The sequence below is a fragment of the Scyliorhinus canicula genome, chromosome 13 (assembly GCF_902713615.1).
Source record: "Scyliorhinus canicula chromosome 13, sScyCan1.1, whole genome shotgun sequence".
NCBI classification, from domain to species: domain Eukaryota; kingdom Metazoa; phylum Chordata; class Chondrichthyes; order Carcharhiniformes; family Scyliorhinidae; genus Scyliorhinus; species Scyliorhinus canicula.
Window position 1 is genome coordinate 103,990,615 of NC_052158.1, and position 19,551 is coordinate 104,010,165.

General features: G+C 44.4%; 1 protein-coding gene across 5 annotated transcripts in view; it reads left to right on the forward strand.

Moving 5' to 3' along the window:
* plch1 (phospholipase C, eta 1) overlaps positions 1-19,551 on the forward strand; it is a 200,473-nt gene that overhangs the window by 78,650 nt on the left and 102,272 nt on the right. Inside the window, exons 1-3 of one of the 5 annotated variants that reach the window (XM_038815877.1) lie at positions 244-603; positions 17,266-17,412; positions 18,514-18,745. In XM_038815877.1, coding sequence (XP_038671805.1) covers positions 561-603; positions 17,266-17,412; positions 18,514-18,745 — 422 coding nt within the window. In that variant the 5' untranslated portion in view covers positions 244-560. Of the gene's footprint in view, positions 1-243; positions 604-963; positions 982-11,341; positions 11,505-17,265; positions 17,413-18,513; positions 18,746-19,551 lie in introns of those variants that run through there. The other 4 variants (XM_038815878.1, XM_038815879.1, XM_038815874.1 and 1 more) reach the window with 4 other exon arrangements.

Genomic DNA, 19,551 nt, shown 5'->3' on the forward strand with positions numbered 1-19,551 from the left:
AATTCAATTGTGATACTGTTCACATAGAAATTGCATTCTATGATTTTAAATTGCCGAATTAATGATAGAAAAATCATCTCTGTGACATATTGAAGAGCAAATTTTAAGTATGTGATTCCCTCCATACGTTTACCTGCAATACCCTGCACTGCATTTCTATTTATAATTATTGGCACCTCTGTTTTGACATCAAGCATAAATAGCTGTTTCCCACTGTAGTCACGCCCACTGCATCCTCATCCAAGCAATAGTTGGAAACAGGCGCTGACGATTTTGTTTTCGTTTTTGTTTTGCTTTTGAGCTTTTTACTTATTGAGAAGTTCTCTTCAAGCACAATTCTGTGGAATTTGCATCCAGTATTTTAGCAGTCTGGGTGGAGGCATTCTTTTATAAATGACATAATTTTGATCTTTCAGACTGGGGGTTTTATGCGGAATGGCATACAGCATGAGATCTATTAATAAAACTTAGAGCACTGAGGCTTGTGAGTGGGAAGACTTGCTGAAATTACTAAGGAAATCTAATGGCTAATCTAGTGATGTGTAAGAAATATATCACTCATGGCACACCTAGATTTTTATAAGAATCTCAGCTCTGATAGAGGTAAGTGCTTTTCCTATTTGCACTTGGGATAATTTTATAAGCTGATCTACTTACATGTGTGAAGAAATACAACTAAGGATACGAATAGTATATTCATTAAGATGGTAAATTCAAAATATTTATAAAGCACACCTTTTAACTGGTTTGATATAAAATTTGACTTGGAGCTCATCCTTTATGGAAATGCTCAGTATTCCGATCTCTTCAAAGATGAGCATGAGTTGTTTTCCCAAAATGTGAAATTACAGACAACTCTCGTTATACTGATTCAGTGGAATATATTCCCTCCCAAAATTCAGTGGCTGTTGATTTTAAAGCTTGCCTTTTTACATTTTTGTGATCCCTCTCTTATAGTGCAAGTCATGTGAATATTGCAAGGTACATTTGTCTTCTGCATAATTGTGGTTAATTTGCACTTTGTGGAATGTAATGATTGGGCGTTTAATTTTGAAGATTGTGTGGGGGGTGTAGCTATTTAAAGAAATGACATTAGTTTGCGTCTGAGAGATTTGAAATTATTTATGTTTCATTAAAAGAATGCACCTCAGTTAAAATTTACTGTATTTTTGAGATATAGCACTAAAGTGTGTTTAATTCCAGTGTAGATATGTCACAAAATAAAACTGCAGTGGAACTGCCATTCTCTGCCAACATTTTTATTGGGCTCTATTCAACTACACAGCATTTCATTTGAGTGAATAAAACTGCATTGATTTTCTCCTTTTTTTAAAGGGACATTCCATTAAATAATGCTTAATATATTGGTAACCATTATGCAACAATTAAATATGTGATTAAGTAAATTTGCTGTTACAAATCTAGTTCTAACCACCAAATAGCTTTCTGTGGACAGACTGTCTCTGGTTTTATTTGACTCGAATTCAACTTGACAGCTGTCAATTATTAACTGCGAAGGAAACAATTAAAAAGGGTTAAACCTTAAATTTTGCATATGTGACAGTTGAAAAATGTAGCTGTTTGCTACCATCCAAATGCTGTTGAATTGCAGTATATAAATATCCCTACCAACCATATTTTTATTTGTGAGTTCTTGATATAAAAATATAGAAAATGAAGCCGAAATATTGCTCTGGTTAGTAAATATGTATTTGGGGATATAGAATCTTATTTGCAGCTTTAGAGTGATGTTTATATAAAGTACATTTGATGTGACATCTTGGTGGATCGTGATACAGGCCAGTGCACATTGTCAAATTTCATCAGTAATATATTCTGCATTGATATTGCGATGGAGGCATTGAAATGTATGCCAATTCATTGAAATAGTCGCCTGCAGTTTAAAAGAGTGCAGCAAAACTGGCTTCTCTTTTCTATTATGGAGTAGGTATGCAAGTATTAATAATTAATGAATATCAGTGCACACTTTTGATGTAGCTGTCTTACCTGTCAAAGCAGAGTTGTCTTACCTGTCAAAGCAGAGAGGAGATGATAAATTGCACAACAATCTAATCTTACATTTCTTACACTGGAATGTTTTGGAAACTGAAACAGGGTGGCAATTCTTTTCATATTTGGAATGTGAATTTCCTGAAACTGAGCAATTGTACAGCAGCAAGCAATCAAGTAATTGCACAGCAGCTTCTAGGAATGGTTAATGAAAAGATTATTGGCCAAGATATAGAGCCATTTGGGGAAAACTGTCCATCTTTATTCATTAATGGATTGCAAAATAAAATGAATGAGTAGGTTATTTACAATAGGCTTTCCCTTTCACAGTAACACTGCACACAGCTTTCTTCAGGTCCAGTAAACAGGTAAATGTTGTGTTGTCCTCTGATGGTTAAGCCATAGGAATTAGGAGCAGAAGTAGACAATTCAGCCCTTCGAGCCTGCTCCGCCATTCAATCAGATCATAGCTGATCTTTTCCTGGTCTCAAATCCACTTAACCAACCTGTTGCCCATATACCTTTAACCTGCTTTTTTTAAAATCAGAAATATATCTATCTCCTTGAAACCATTAAAAAAAAAATTCCAAGGGGCAATTTAGCGTAGCCAATCAACCTACCCTGCTCATCTCTTGGGTTGTGGGCATGAGACCCATGCAGACACGGGGAGAATGTGCAATTCTTGAAACAATTTAATGACCCAGTTTCCACTGCACCAGGGGGCAGTGAGTTCCACAAATTCACCACCCTCTGCGAGAAGTAGTTCCTCCTCTTCTCCATTCTAAATCTATGACCTCTCAACCTATATCCGTGACCTCTCATTTTGGATTGCCCCACAAGGGGCAACATCTGGTCAATGATTACTTTATCATTCCAAATATATTCAAAAGTACAAACAACATAAATAAGTTTCTCCACATCTCACGCGTTACAATTTGCACCAGTTTCTCCTCCATAGCACCTTAGCACGCTCCCCCCCCATCCCCCCGATGCATGATTCCTCAAACATGGCCGTAAACAGCCCTCACCATGTCTCAGAACCCTCCGCTGCTCCCCTCAATTCCCCTGTGAAACCCTCTCCATACCTTCCCCGCAAAGTCCCTCACTTGCATTTGAATTTGCTTCCCTTCAGGAGTTCTACCCTCTTCCTCAGCTCTTCCAGATTTGCAAACCTTTCCTCCAGATGTAGATCCTTCACCCTCACCAGCCCCACTTCTCTCCACTTCCTATACATGCCATCCATTTCCCCCGGCTTGAACCCGTGGTTCTCACACAGTGGTGTTTGCACCGACATCAACTCCATTCTAAAGTGTCTACTCAGCTGATTCCACACCCAAATGTGGACTGTACGACCGGGCTGTCAGTATATCTCCTTGGTGCCAGTGGTAGTGCTGCTGTCACCCTGGCCCTTGGGCTGGACCCACGACAGGACCCCTGCTCCATCCTAAACCATTCTAACCCCTCTCCTTTCCACCACCGCCTCACTTTCTCCATGTTCACCGCCCAGTAATAGTGCAGCAGATTAGGTAAGCCCCCCCTCCCCCCCCCCCCCCGGGGGTCTTCTTTACCTTGGGTTCTATTCCCGCCGAAGTAAACTCAGAGATTGCTGCGTCCAGCTTTCAGAAAAAGGCCTTCGGAATGAAGACTGGGAGGGTCGGGAATATGAATAGGAGCCGAGGCAGGAAATTCATTTTCACCACTTGGACCATCACCGCCAGTGTCAGGTGTAACGTATCTCATCTCCTAAAGTCCTCCTTTACCTCCTCTACCAACTTTTGTCAAGTTCAATTTGTGCATGGTCGCCCACTCCCCCGTCACCTGGACTCCCAGATATCCAAACCGATCTCCGGCTACTCAAATGGCAACGCCTCTAAATTGGCTTGCCGACCCACCACGCTCACCGGAAACACCTTGCTTTTTGCCACATTCAACTTATAGCCCGAGACGGCCCTGAACCTCTCTTATCAGCTGTAACTCTCACCATACTCTCCAACGGGTCTGAGACGAACAGCAATAGGTCGTCTGCATACAGTGACACCCGATGTTTCCTACTCCCACTCGTAATCCCCTGTCACTCCGTTGGCCCCCGAAAGGCCATCGCCAAGGGCTCTATCACCAGCGTGAACAGCAGATGCACCCACGCCACAAACCTCAGCCCAAACACAAACCTTTCAAGAACCTCAAACAGGTACCGCCACTCCACCCAGTCGAACGCCTTCTCCTTCTCCATAGATACCACTAACCCCTCCCCTTGAAGGGGTCATGATCACATTTCGTAATCGCCTAATATTACTGGAAATTTGCTCACCCTTCACAAAGATATGGGCCTGTATGACCCGCACTCCCTTTCTTCGAAATTAACGTGATCGTCGCCTGTGTCATTGTCTCCGGCAGCTCCCTCCTCCTCCGGCGCCTTGCTAAACACCCCCAATAAATGTGGTGCTAAATCCATCGGAAACTCCTATAAAACTCTGCCGGGTAACCGCCCAGCTCCGGGGGCGTTTCCCGACTTCATCGCTCTTATGCTTTCCATCAACTTTCCTAACCCTGATTGCTCCTCGTGCGCCTGCCTCTTTTCCTCATCCAGCTGTGGGAATTCCAGCCCGTCCAGAAACCGTCCCATATTCCCTTCCTCACCCCAGGATCGGCCCTGTACAATTTCTCACACTACTTCCTTAACGCCTCGTTTATCTTACCCGGCTCCAACATTACCTCCCCCTTCCCTGTCCATACTCCCAGGATTTGTCTGGACGTGGCCTGCCTCGGTAGCTGATGGGCTAGCGTGCGGCTCGCCTTCTCTCCATAATCATATTGCAACCCCCTTCACTCCCGCAGCTGCCCAACAGCCTTTCCCATCATCAGCCTATCAAACTGCCCCTGTAACTTATTTCTCTTTGCCAAATCCTCCACGGTGGGGGCTCTCAAATCTTCTCATCCAATAATCGTCCATACTCCCCTCTCCTCCTCCTATCTCTGTGCACCTTGAACGAGATGATTTCCCCTGAATCACCGCCTTTGATGCCTTCCAGAATGTGGTCGCCGATACCTCCCCATTTTGTTTCAGCTTCACGTAAACCTTAATCACCGACTGCACCTTATCGCAGAACCACCTGTCCGCTGGAAACCCGGGTGTAGCCTCCATCCCGGCCTCTGTTCCTGTCGCGAATGAAGTCAAACCTCCAGCCAGTGTGGTGCGTGGTCAGAAATCACGATTCCTGCATACTCTTCTCACACCACCCCACCAACACCTCTCAGCTCATCACAAAAAAATAAATTCTGGAGTATATTTTGTACTTGTGCAAGAAGAAGGAGTACTCCCTCTCCCCCAGGTTCTTAAACCTCCATAGGTCCACCATACCTATCCTTTCCATAAATCCTCCCAGCACCTTCACCATCCTCAACCTTCTCATTGACTTGGGGCTCGACCTATCCACCCTAGGCTCCAGCACACAATTAAAGTCCCCTCCCATGATCAACTGATGTATGTTCAAGTCTGGAATCGTCCTAGCAACCCCCTCACAAACTCCATGTTGTCTCAGTTCGGTGCATATACATTCACTCGCACCACCGATATCCCCTCCAGCACCACGCTCACCATCGCATATCTCCCCCCTGAATCTCACACTTCCTTGGCACTTACAAACCCCGTTTTTTTTTTACTCAACAGGTTGGTCAACACCCCCCCCCCCCCCCCCCCCCCCCAACGTCATTGAATCAAACCCCAGTGGAATACCTGACCTGACCCACCCATCCCTTTCTCAACCTAAACTGGTCCTTCACTCGGAGATGCGTCTCATGCAGGAAGACCGCTGTTCCTGCCTCAAACGGTGCGTGGTCAGAAATCACGATTCCCGCATACTCTGTCCCCACCAATACCCCTTGGCTCACCACAAAAACTCCTCTTTGATGAACACCATCAACTGCTCCATCTGGGGTTTTCCAGCATGCGACAGCCCATCCCCCTCGGCCATTATTCCAATTGTTGCTGCACCACAGGTCTCTTCCAGTTCCTTGGCCAGGTCTTTAACATTCTGCCAGGTCTGATGACCAGTAGACATGCCACTCCTGGGGGAACTTCTCCTCCACCCTTCAGCTACACTTTCCCGTCAAAATTTTCCATTTTCAGGTAAAAAGAACTTAAATCAATGCCTTTTGAGCTGGAGCTGTCCTGTGTGCAACCACTCACTCCATCGTCACCACCGTAAGTCTGCATTTACTTTATCAATCCCATTTTGTATTTTATACACCTCAAGCCCCCTCTCATCCTTCTAAACTCCAGCGAGAATAAGCTCAAACTGTTTAATCTCTTCTCATTCACCAACCCTTTCGTCCTGAGAATCAATCTGGTGAACCTCCTCTGAACTGCCTCCAAAGCCACCACATCCGTCCTCAGATAAGGAGACCAAAACTGGGCACAATACTCCAGATATGGTCTCACCAACACCCTATATAATTGCAACAACACTTCTCTACTCCAATGCCATCTTGAGTATCGAGGGTACCAATCAAAATTTAAATATTTCATGCAGAAATATTGGTACAGTGCTTCAACTGGAAGTGCTCAGAATGTTAAAAGGATTAAGGATCGCTCACTCACCATCTCGTGTCCTAATCTAGTGGTTACTGTGTTGCTGAACAATGTTGTTCCAAACACTCTCTGGCTTTAAGCGCTTAACTGAAGAATCGGTTTTCAGCTGGAGTAAAGTGATAGAACCATAGAAAAGATACGGCACAGAAAGAGGCCATTCACTCCATCGGGTCTGTGTCTGCCATAAAAGAAAAAAGTAACTAGCTGCTTTTAATCCCACTTTTGCACCTGGTTCGTAGCCTTCAGATGCAGATTCAGGAGTTGAGCATTTCTGCCCCAACCAACAACTTAGGCAGTGAATTGCAGATGTAATGCCCACCACCCTCTGGGTGAAAAGTGTTTTTCCTCATGTCCCTTCTAATCCTTCACCCAATCAACTTAAATCTATTTCTCCTGGTCATTGGCCCCTCAGCTCGGGGAAAGAGGTCTTTCCTGTCCACTGTCTAGGTCCCTCATAATTTTGTACACCTCCATTAGATCACACCTCTTCCTCTGTTCGAAGGAAAACAACCCAAGCCTATCCTATCTCTCTTCATAGCTGCAAATCTCTCCTTTACAGCTGCCATAGTTTGTGGGAACAAAAAACACCACCCAATCATCTCTGCTGCTGGTGGGGTATCACACAGGTCCAGAACATATCTGGACCAACATGACATTTACATGCCAGCCCTTACCTGTAGAAGACCTGGGGCAGCTCACAGATATCTGAAAATAGGGAATCCTCCAGCGACCAGATTCTGGAGCACTCTGGGAAGCAGCGAGTGGGTGGAGCATCAACCGTGTGGATCTTCCCAGGGTAATGACTTAAAAGAGGTGGTTGCTCTCGGCACAGCTTCTTCCAGGAGGTGAATCTTCAAGCAGCAGGTGTAAAGCTGCAGGAGGTGCTGTTGGGTGGCTGGGAGAGGAAATGAATGAGGAAGAGAGGAATGAAGAGGTGGGGTGGGGTCCTAGAGTGGGAGATTGGTGGTGGTTGGGGAAAGAGATGTTGATGGGGTCATAGAATGGATGAGATGAGATGGGATGGGAGGGTGGTGAGTGCTGTCCTGGAGTGCATGCAGGCACTGGAAAGGGACATTGGGAGGACGGTGGGGGGGGGGGGGGGGGGTTGAAGAGAGAGGAGAGAAAGGGGTTCAGAGGAAGGGGTCAGTGGAGCAACCTTGGGGGGCATACTAAGGTTACCAGTGATGGAACAGGATGACAGTGGGAGTTGATGGGAAGGAAGGTTGTGAGGATGATATCTAGTGAAGAGGCACTGGGGGTTATTAGAGGGATACAGAGGGTAATGCAAATTCTGGGGAACTGAAGCATGTAGAATGTACAATACTGGGCCCTTGGGTGAGATGAGTTTGTGAAGGGCAAAGGCTTAGCGTGTGTGCGGGACCTCTTGCAAATGTCTTGCAAGGGCCCTGATGAAGAACTCTGTCTCCGTGCACATGCATGATTCCAGGGGACATGGGTGGACCCAGGCTCTATTGTAAATAAAGTACAAGTGAATTATATTTACAAAAGTGTGATAAGTTTTGCAATAATACAGCAGCTGTGCAACCACTTGTGAAATCCAAACTTCAAATTTTTCTTTCCTTTCTCAACCATCATAGGGTGTGAACCTCGCAAATGCCTGTTCCCCAGCAGTCCTCCAAATGCTGGTGAACTTGGCTTCGCCTACCTCCCTTGCTCCGGACATATGTCCATGCAGTGGCCACCAGGATGTCGGACCATTCTTAAATTAGATCTAATACCGACCGTGATGTGTGCCTCTGGTTTGGTGGAGGGTGCAGGTAACTGCTGTGATGCCTCTAGGTTGGTGGAGGGTGCAGATGACTGCTAGGATGCTTCTCTACGTTCACTACCTTACCCTTTAATGTTCTCGCTCCCGCCTGGGCTTGTTTGAGTACTGGACAGGACTTTATTACTTTTTTGCCATGCCCTCTTCCTGGTGGTGGCTATAAGTGAGAGAGGAGAAAGCAAATTACTGCATGAGGGGCCTTAGACAGTTAGAACGCTAATTTGTTAGGTTTTTATGATGTGCATGGGTTCTTTCTGATTGCCAAACAATCTCTCCATCTCCACGGGATCTGTCCCACTGCATTCCTACCAGCTGGGCTGCCTGTTCCGTGAAGTTGGTCAGTTGTTTTCAGTGTGGCTGGCCCTCTTTCTGCTCCCTCCCTGCTATTATGGCTTAACTTCTCCTGTGCCAAGAGAAATGATGCGGTTGAGAGAAATTGTGTTTCAAGTATCTTGGCTTGGGTCACTGTCTGTGCGGAGTCTGCACGTTCTCCCTGTGTCTGCGTGGGTTTCCTCCCACAAGTCCTGAAAGATGTGCTTGTTAGGTGAATTGGACATTCTGAACTCTCCCTCAGGCACCGGAGTGTGGAGACGAGGAGATTTTCACAGTAACTTCATTACAGTGTTAATGTAAGCCTACTTATGACACTAATAAATATTATTATTATCATGCTTCCAGTCTTACTGGATTAGGTGACATCTGATTGATGCACTGCAGGTTGTCCACAAAGTTTCAGGGCCAACACCCTCCAGAGCGGTGACGCCATGCAGATATGGCGATGAAGCTCACAGAGGCATGTCATTAGCAGTGACCCTCTTCATCTCCCTTGCACATCCCTCTCCCAGATGGCTTGTGAGCTCTCTGTGTGGCAAGTTCAATGATCCCCAAGTGGCCTCTCCAGCTGCAGAGTAGTGGGGCTATCTGGCATCACCTTATCACGTTGCCACTGAGGCCATTTCCCCTGTACAATTCAGTGAGGTGTGACAGGAATTGAGGATTCATTTACCCTGGCAGAACAGGTACGTCATTCATTCTGTCCATTGTACACCTTGGCTATTGATTGCCCTGGAGAAGCTCCCATGCTGGGATCATCTCCCTGGTAGGCCTCCTCCTCCCATCCTGTGAATAGATGATGTCCTTGGCCTTCACTTCATCAAGCAGGATGCCCAAGGAGGCATCGGTGAATTTGAGCACCGGAGCTCCCTGTGTTCCTTTGGGCCATCTCCTCCTGTGTTGAGTGAATTGCTGTCAGAGTGCCTTTTAAAAATGACACCTGCATATGACAGCAGGGCGTGTGCTCCATCCAGCCCACCCTGCTATGTGAAATGTTGGGAAACGCCCGACTGCATAATTACTCAGGCTGGGGTTGCCCAATTTCCAAGCAGCCTCTGTGACCTGAAACACTCGTTTCTGTTCCTCCAACTGCTAGAGCAAGGTCCCAGAATGGAAAATTCCAACCACGTGCACAACTTTGTTGCACAGAAATGCAATGTGTTAAACCGGAAAAGGGTTTCATTTTTGCCCTTTGCTGTAGAAAACTGAATTAGCTTGCTGTTGTTTTTTTTTTGTCTATATTTATAATAGGGCATGATAGCAAGCTGTGAGATGCCTCAGATTCAGAAAGTCTAAATTTAAAAACTCGTGCTTAATGCAATTACTAATCAAAATCCCAATGGAGTGGTATAGTAGGATGCTTTCTGAATCTGTGTTTTGATGCTTCAGAAAGTATAGTGATGGCTGGTGCAGTTGAAATTCAGTTTAATATGGCATGTAAGCCCCGAGTAAAACTTTTCAGGGTTCTGTTGAAGGTTTTTAAAATGCATCGGTAATTTGGATTCGTGGTTACAGATGGAATGCAACCTGTTTAGACACTGGGCTGAGCTTCCGACTACGTTTTCTCCATCACAGAAACCATCTACATTCACCTCTGTAACATCACCCATGCCGTTGTCAATCTTTTGCTGCAACCTCCAGACTTGATATTACAGCCGGGCAGATTTTTATATTCCATTCTCCATAAACTAGAGCTGGTCCAAAGCATTTTTCCCAACCTGCACCATGTCATGCTCGCTCATTGCCCCTGTGACCCTGAGATCCTGTGATCACTGACCCGCTGGTCCTCAAATTTATCATGTTAAATTTAAAATTCTCATCCTCCAAAGCTTCACACACCATTTTTCTCCAATGTTAAAACTCTTCCAAGAACTCTGTTTTCTCTTGTGCGTTCCCTATTCCCTTCATCCTTCTAGGCCTAAGCTCTGTATTTCCTTTCCTAAACGGATCTACCTACTATGAAGACTGTATACCTCTTTGACCAAACTTTTAGTTATTTCTCTTAATATCTCTCGTTGGTTCAGTTGACAAAGACTGCTTAAAATTGTTAACAGAAGCTGACTTGGGAAGTGCTCAGAATTGGTTGGAAGGACTGTGACGTGTCTCAGCTTGTGATATCATAAACGATCCACACCTGGTCATCTTGGACCGCAAACATTTAAATCCATATTCCCGTTAATTTGTACGTATTTCAAACTGCTGTTACTAAGTGTTGGTGTTCTGAACCTATAATGTATTTTCTACATTACAACGATGCCCACTCTTCAAAAGTATTTCATGACTGCAAAACATTTTATGATACTTTCTGAACATCAAGGGACACAAATTTCAAATTGGAATAAACACTAAATAAATATATAAAATGCAAATAGGGCTCAATTGTCAGGATTTTGAGGGCTAGCTTCCATAGATTTGGAGGCCAATGTTTGTGCAGCCCTGATGTACAGCAACACATTAGTAAACACACATTTACAAGCTTGCAAGGCTCTTAATACTATGTGCTTTAGTATTAGGCTGCTGTATATTACAAAACAAGATTTGACGATGAGATCAGTGTCGGATTAGGCCTCTGCAGTGGGATTGGTAGGTCATACTGTGCAGCATTTGACTTGATGAAGGGAACCAATTCTTGTTGAGCAGGAGAAGCAGTGGGCAGCAAAACATGGATTTGTTTTTCGCGATATCTGGAATCCTTGTCTGCTAGAATGTCTTTCCTTCTGGCTTCGGGGATGCTAAGTGTGGGCTGTAGTGTTGCAGCCCCACAGAAATTCAGATTGGAGCAAATAGGTTGGTATAATTGATCTATTTGTGTCCAGTGAAGGGCTTGTAAAGTTCTGTCATGAATTAGCTTTCACTATCTGTTTAGAAAAGGAATTGTGTAAGTTTAGGAATGCTGAGAATAAAATTTGTGCACTTATTTAAAACTTTGCAAGAATTGAATATTTACTGCAGCTGTCAAGAACTACTTGGTGATTGCTTTAAAACTTTGGAAGAAACTTGCAGGAGAAGAAAAGGATGTGCATCATAACCTATTTTAGATATGATACTTGTATGCTTATAAAGCCTTGATTTTAAAATTTTATCAACAATAAAGCTACCCTGTATTTAGAATTTTATTGTATTTCTGTAATTAAAATAGACTATGAAGGTACAAATGGAACTTTCTTTTTAGAAATCTGACCTCCATTTTTTTCAAAATTTTAGAGTATCCAATAATTTTTTTCCAATTAAGGAGTAATTTAGTGTGACCAATCCATCTACCCTGGGGTTGTGGGGGTGAAACTCACGCAGACACGAAGAGAATGTGCAAACTTCATACAGACAGTGATCCAATGATGGGATCGAACCCAGGTCCTCAGTGTCGTAGGCAGCAGTGCTAACCACTGCGCATCATGCCATCCCTGAACTCTGTTTTTATAGATTTGTGCTTGTACTATTTATTATATGCTGCATCAATAAGGTTCAGAATTTGTTTCCAAGATTTATCACAATGGATGACATAAATGGATCTATGAGGGAAAAATTAGCAAAGGTTATCTGAATATTTTAGCCCCAAAAGTTTACCTGGGCCATTTATGCCACTGTTGTACCCTGGATTTTATCTGTTCTCTTGTGCTGACCCCGTTGCGATTTATTTATTTAAAAAAAAATTTAGAGTACCCAATTCATTTTTTCCAATTAAGGGGCAATTTAGTGTGGCCAAACCACCTAGCTTGCACATTTTTGGGTTGTGGGGGCGAAACCCACGCAAACACGGGGAGAATGTGCAAACTCCACACGGACAACGGACAGTGACCCAGAGCCGGGTTTGAACCTGGGACCTTGGTGCCGTGAGGCCGCAGCGCTAACCCACTGTGCCACTGTACTGCCCATCCATTTGTGAATTATGGGATCAACTCGCCTGCATGTCCTTTTGGTGGTTCAATATTGCAACCCTTCCAATATTGGAGCTTTGTACAGGGAAAGCTTGGAAATGATCAGTGTAGCCTTTTGAAACAAAACACACGAGTGGCAGTAAGCTGGGGAAGCAGGAGAGAAGTAGTAAATGGTTTACTGGGCTGAATTCACTGTCAAATATTGTAGAGGGGTCATGTGATTTTTGTGCTTTTGTTTTTAAAAGTCTATTTTCAAGAGCCTATTTTTAAGTAGAAATTCTTGCAGAACAGAGAATCATATAAGTGCAACAAAGAGAAGAGTTCAGCATTTCAGAGAGTAACTTGCAAAATCAGGAGCACAACCTGGAGGAAAAAGAAAGGAGCCAAGAGTGAGCACCAGTCGGTGGCACAGGATCAGACGATGAGGCCTCCAAATACTGCTTCATCAATTTTCCGATGGGACGCAAGTTTTGTTGGAAAACACTCCACAAGTCTGGTGGTGGTGGTGACACTGCGGATCTGGGGACAGTGGAGGAGGTACAAGAAGGTGGAGGGAGTGTCGGTCTGGACCCCGATATGCAACAGGTTTGTCCCGAGTAGGATGGATGGTGGGTTCCTGAGCTGGCAGAGGGCAGGCATCAGAAGGATGGGAGATCTGTTCATACACGGAAGCTTTCTCAGGTTGAAGGCGCTAGAGGACAAATTTAATCTGCCGCCAGGAAACGCCTTTAAATATCTGCAAGTACGAGCCTTCCTGAAAAAACAGGTAGTGGCCTTTCCGACGCTGCCACCACTGAGGATACAGGACAAGGGTGGCCTCCGGCACCTCAGTGGGGGCGGGGAGGTTATCGGAAATCTACCAGGAACTACAGGAGACGGAGGAAACCCTGGTGGAAGAGCTCAAGGGCAAGTGGGAGGAGGAGCTAGGTGAGGAGTTGGAAGCGGGTCTGTGGGCAGAGGTCCTGGGCAGGATTAATTCCTCCTCATCATGTGCCAGGCTCAGTCTATTTCAATTTAAGGTAGACCACCGGGCACACATGACGGCAGCGAGAATGAGCAAGTTTTTTCGGGTAGAAGAGAGTTGTATGAGGTGCAAAGGCAGCCCTGCAAACCATGTCCACATGTTTTGGGCATGCCCGGAGCTTAGAGTGTTCTGGCAAGGGTTCGCGACAGCAATGTCCAAGGTGCTTAACACACGGGTGGTGCCGAGTCCAGAGATAGCAATCTTAGGAGTGTCAGAAGACCCGAGAGTTCAGGGGGCGAAAGAGGCCAACGTCTTGGCCTTTGCCTCTCTAGCCCGGAGACGGATTTTATTAATGTGGAGGGACTCGAAGCCCCCGATTGTAGAGACTTGGTTACCGACATGGCTGGGCTTCTCAGCCTCAAGAAAATAAAGTTTGCCTTAAGAGGGTCTACGCTAGGGTTCTCTCGGAGGTGGCAGCCTTTCATCGACTTTTTCGGGGAAAATTAAAATGTCAGCAGCAGCAATCCCTGGGGTGGGGGGGGGGGGGGTTTGGGGTGGGGGTGCGGTGAGTGCTTCATTGGGATGGTGTGGGAAGACTGGGTCGCGTATTTAATTGTTATTGTATATTCTCTTTTTGCACTTAATAAAAATTCTTTAAAAAAATAAATTTTGTTGGAAACCCTGTTCAGTGAAGTCTCTGGCCATTGCTTCTAGATCCACCTGACTGTTTCGCAGGACGTAAAGATCCCATTGCACTCTTGAACAGCTGGTAGTTCTTCCAGTGTCTTGGCCAATGACCATCTCTCAACCAACAGTTTAACTAATTGTTCTTCCCATTGGTGTTTTTGTTAGCTTTTGGTTTAAGCATCTTTGGTCCAAATGTTTTGCCTCCCAGCTTGGTACCCTATAACTAATTAATTAGTGGACATGTTTTGGGATGTTCTGAGAATGCAAAAAGGTGCTATATAAAAACAAGCTATGTCCTCCACTCTCTGATTCTTTACAGCTGGTACTGATAAGAATTTGTTCTCTCCTACATGTGTACGGCAGGGGTTCTTGGGGCAGTGAGGGGGCGTAAAATTGAACAGTCAGGATTCCCCTGGGAACCCGCATCCCTAACCCAGATGCAATCTTACAGTTTGGCGGGCAAGGCTTCTGGTGCGAAATCTGTCTTTTCACCTATTAAGACCCTAAAGTGGCCATCTAAGAGTCACTTGAGGGCGTCTGTTCCCACGCAGCCTCAATTTTTAGACCACGCAACCTCAATTATTAGGCTGGAGGGAACGAGTACAGGAAGGGTGGAAAACAGAAAAAAAACTTTTCTCCATCTCCTTTGGGAAGGGGTTGGCTCATTCTGAAGATCCCTTCAGAGTTGGGGCACCCCCCCCCCCCCCCCCCCCCCTCTGGGACTTTGAAGCTCTGGGCCCCCTCCCCCCATGGCCTACCTCACGATGCCACAATTTCCACCCACTCCTAACCCCCTATCCTTCTGCCCTGGGGACCGCCCTTTCCAATGGTCTGGGGACTTGTTTCCAGGCAGGGCACTACAGTACCGCTTCTGGCCACTGCAGCACTGTGCTTGTGCAGGTTGGAAAGCTGTTGGCCAGTCTGGGTGGGACTTCCTATGGCAGACAAGTGTCCCATCCACTGCCAATCAATGCTCAAATTGCAGACTGTTAGATTGAAACGTGGTTAGCACTGTTGCTTCACAGCGCCAGAGACCTGGGTTCGATTTACGGATTGGGTCGCTGTCTCTGCAGAGTCTGCACGTTCTTCCAATGTCTGCGTGGGTTTCCTCCTGATGCTCCGGTTTCCTCCCACAAGTTCCGAAAGACGTGCTTGTTAGGTGAATTGGACATTCTGAATTCTCCCTCAAGTGTACCCGAACAGGCGGCGTGGTGTGGCATCTAGGGGATGTTCACAGTAACTTCATTGCAGTGTTAATGTAAGCCTACTTGTGACACTAATAAAATATTATTATTATTATTAAAAACAGCTTCTTCCCCGCTGTTAGCAGACTCCTGAATGTCCCTCTTATGGACTGAACTGATCGCTCCATGCAGCTTCTGTACTGAGTAGCACTATACTCTGATATCTATGTATTACATTGTGTATGTCTTGTATGTCCTCTGTTTTTCATGTTTGGAACGATCTGTCTGGATTGCACACAGAACAATACTTTTCGCTGTACCTCCGTATACGTTGTTGCCTTTTTACCCTTTATGTGAACCACAAGCTGTTTGAGTATATTGACCAAATGACCACACAACCAGTATGTTAGCTCAAAAATACAGTTTATTATTAGCACAAGACTTGTATCTCTATGCAATAATACACGTGGCTCGTACTAAACTACACCTAACAACTAAGATGACCTTTACTTAACTTCGAGTGATCGGCACTGTGTGAGATAAGGCCTTTATCCGGGTCCACGTGGTCGGTTGGAAGTCTTCAGGTTCGTCTCAGCTGGGCTCGTCCTTCAGGTAGCGATCGCGGGTCCTTGAACTTGGCTAGTTGATATGCTGCAATTGGTCTCGCACAGGCCGGTCCAAAAGAGACCGATCTCTAGTGCGCAGGGCTTTTTATCCTTTGTCTCTTTCGCACCCTTTTCGGCAGTCCTTAATCCAGGTCCAATGGATCGATAGGGTTTTTGATCACCCTCATCGATCTTAGCCAATTAGGGGCGGATACCTCGGTGGCTGGGTGGGTCCTAGCTGTCACTGTCCCAGGCACATAGGCCTTTCCAAATAAGGGGGGTGGCGCCGGTTAGTCTGCTATCATTGATGGTGCGTAATGCGAATGCTATTGGCTTGGGGAAAATGGTAATTGATTCTCAATGGATGCAAGTTTCAGCCAAGTCTGGTTTCTTTGCGCAATACACAGAGGCTGAGTACCTGTCTGTGTCCCAAATTAACCACAATTCCCATAGTCCTTTGCAGGTGGCCATTTTGCATGGCTACAACGTGATAAATCCAAATCCAAACTGTGGGTTGTGACCAGATGGGTTGAGACAAGACTTGGGGGTCGCAAGGTCAAAGGCAGCAATGAACCAATTTAAAATTTCATTCATGGGTTGTGGCTATTGTCAATTGGGCCAGCATTTATTGCCTACCCCTAATTATCCTTGGAAAGCTAGTGGTAGAGCTGCTTTCTTGAACCACTGCAGTGTGTGTGGTATATTCACAGTGCTGTGGAGAAGGGAGTTAGGAATTGGATTGTACGACTTCTGTATTAAAGTGAAATTTCTTGTGTGCCTGTCTTTTTCTTCAATATTTAATGAAAAAATATTGTTAGAGTAGTATTGTTTCTCTAACTTTTTAATTCTCATTAAAGGGTACGTTAAGTTTTAAATTTCATTGAAAAGTTAATGTCTTTTTACTTAAATATTTATGTTTGAACTCATCGACTTACCCTATGTCGGGAATGTGCGTCATTTCCTTTGATAGAAGTTATGAAACGTACAAAAAATGTAACAATATCGTGTAATATTCTATCTTGCATCCTTCCCTATTCCCCATCTGCAAAAGAGAACACTCTTGGAAATTGATATATTATTGGAATAATTTGCATAGATTTTAGTACTGAATGGATCTGTTAATGTAGTTTTGAGGTACCGCAGCATGTTAATCAACAAAACATTTTTACATCAAACCTGCTTTTTTATTCTTACTAATTGACTTTTACTGACCTATTTTGATTTTTTCCACAGTGGAAAGATGCATGAGTGTAATGCAGTCTGGAACTCAAATGGTGAAGTTAAAAGGTGGAAGCAAAGGCTTGGTTCGCCTTTTCTACCTGGATGAGCACAGGACATGCATTAGATGGCGCCCATCTAGGAAAAATGAAAAGGCAAAAAGTAAGAATTTTCACTCTCTTGCCTTCCAATCACTTTGAATTAAAGTACATGAGTAAATATGCAATTGAATGCCCAGGATGTGGATTTGCAGCCTCCCAACTGCTGTGTTTTCAGAGGGGGGAGCATGTAAATTATGACAGGAGGTTAATCTACTGCCTTCCCACCCACCCTCATAATAACCGTTTCCCCATAATACAATGAGTGGGTAAGGTGCCCACTCGGTCACCCGCTTCTTAGGCATTGTGAAGCCCTTAATTGTATAATTAAGTGGTAATTAAGGGCTTTATTCCATCTCCACTGCCATAAAATGCTGGGCAGTGGAAGACGGATGAGATGGAAAGCCTGCATTTTTACCATCCGAGGTGAAAACATGGTAAGGAAATAATGGTTACCTCCTTTGGAGGGTACCTTGTGTGCATCGAGGGCATGCCCCCAAAGTGGTACCCCATGTTTGTGCCTAATAAGATTGATGAGCAGCTCTCCAGGGTGAGATTACACTAAGGAGCGAAAGCCCCACTTTCAGTTTGTTGAGGCCACCTGCAGGTTAACATCGCTATCGGGCTGCCTTTTTAAAAGTCGGTCACAAACTACAGTGGGTGGCCAGCAATAAGACTCCCTGTAAAATTCACCTTGTGCACTTGGAATGTTTTTGTATAATTGGCAAGTTATTTGCAGACCTTGTATCAAAATTAATTCACTGAACTGAAAAAGTGTAAATGACTCAATAAGTTGCATTGTGAAATCTGTAAGGTACATAATCTGTTTGCATTTTTAAAGAATGAATACATTACTTGAATGAATTCGACCACTAAAATGGAAGAAATGCAAAGCAAAAAATAAGTGTTGTATTCTCGAAGAGCATGATTTCTGTACTGCCTGGAAAAAGTTTAATTGGTCTTGAAGATTAATTTACTGATGCTTTTCTTCCTTATGATGGCAGGCTAATATCTTGATGCTCAACACTGGTTCATGGCCACACCATGTTCAAATGAAAAAGCAAGTTTAAGTTAAATGGATGAAATTGTAAAATAAATTAGGAGATTTGTGAAAACTACTGTTGTGCCTTTGAATGACTTGCATCTTTCTCCTCCTTTCCCTCAGTTACCATTGACTCCATCTGTAAAGTTTTAGAAGGAAGCCTTCATCGGCATGCTGAAGGGAGCTCTGATTCTAGTTGCTGCTTTAGTGTTTACCACGGCAGTCATATGGAGGCATTGGATTTGGTAACATCCAACTGCGAGGATGCACGCACTTGGATAACTGGATTAAAATACCTCATGGCTGGAATTAAAGATGAAGATTCACTTGTGAAAAGACAGAGAATTCATGATCAATATCCTTTGGAATGAAGACCACAAACCGGTTTTCATCTCGCCTCATTAAGGGAATGGTTCAAATCCTTCTCGTCCACAAGTCACCAGTTTATTTTCCCAACTTCGCATGATAGATTTGAACGCATGACCTTGAGGCTTCAAGCCAGGCACCACCATGATTTCATCACCATATCTATGCCATATTGGTGGCCCATGTTTTCATATACTTGAAATTTGTCTCAGTATTTTTGCTGAATTGCTAATATGATTCTGTAACACATTTGTGCTGGTGAGGCCAGGCCTGGAGTACTGTGTGCAGTTTTGGTCTCCACACTTGAGAAAAGATGTGCTAGCACTAGACGGGGTGCAGAGGAGGTTCACTAGGCTGATTCCGGAGTTGAGGGGTTTATCGTATGAGGAGAGGCTGAGTAGATTGGGATTATATTCACTGGAATTCAGAAGGTTGAGGGGGGATCTAATAGAAACATATAAAATTTTGAAGAGAATGGATAAGATAGAATTAGAAAGGATGTTTCCACTGGTAGGTGAAAGTAGGACTAGAGGGCATAGCCTCAAGATTAGGGGGAGCAGATTTAGGACTGAATCAAGGAGGAACTTCTTCACTCAGAGGGTGGTTAAAGTATGGAATTCCCTACCGAAAGGAGTAGTAGACGCTATTTCATTGAATATATTTAAAGATAGGGTAGATGTTTTTTTTGAAAAATAAAGGAATTACAGGATATGGCGAGAATGCGGGTAAGTGGTTCTGAGACCACGAATAGATCAGCCATGATCTTATAGAATGGCGGAGCAGGCTCGAAGGGCC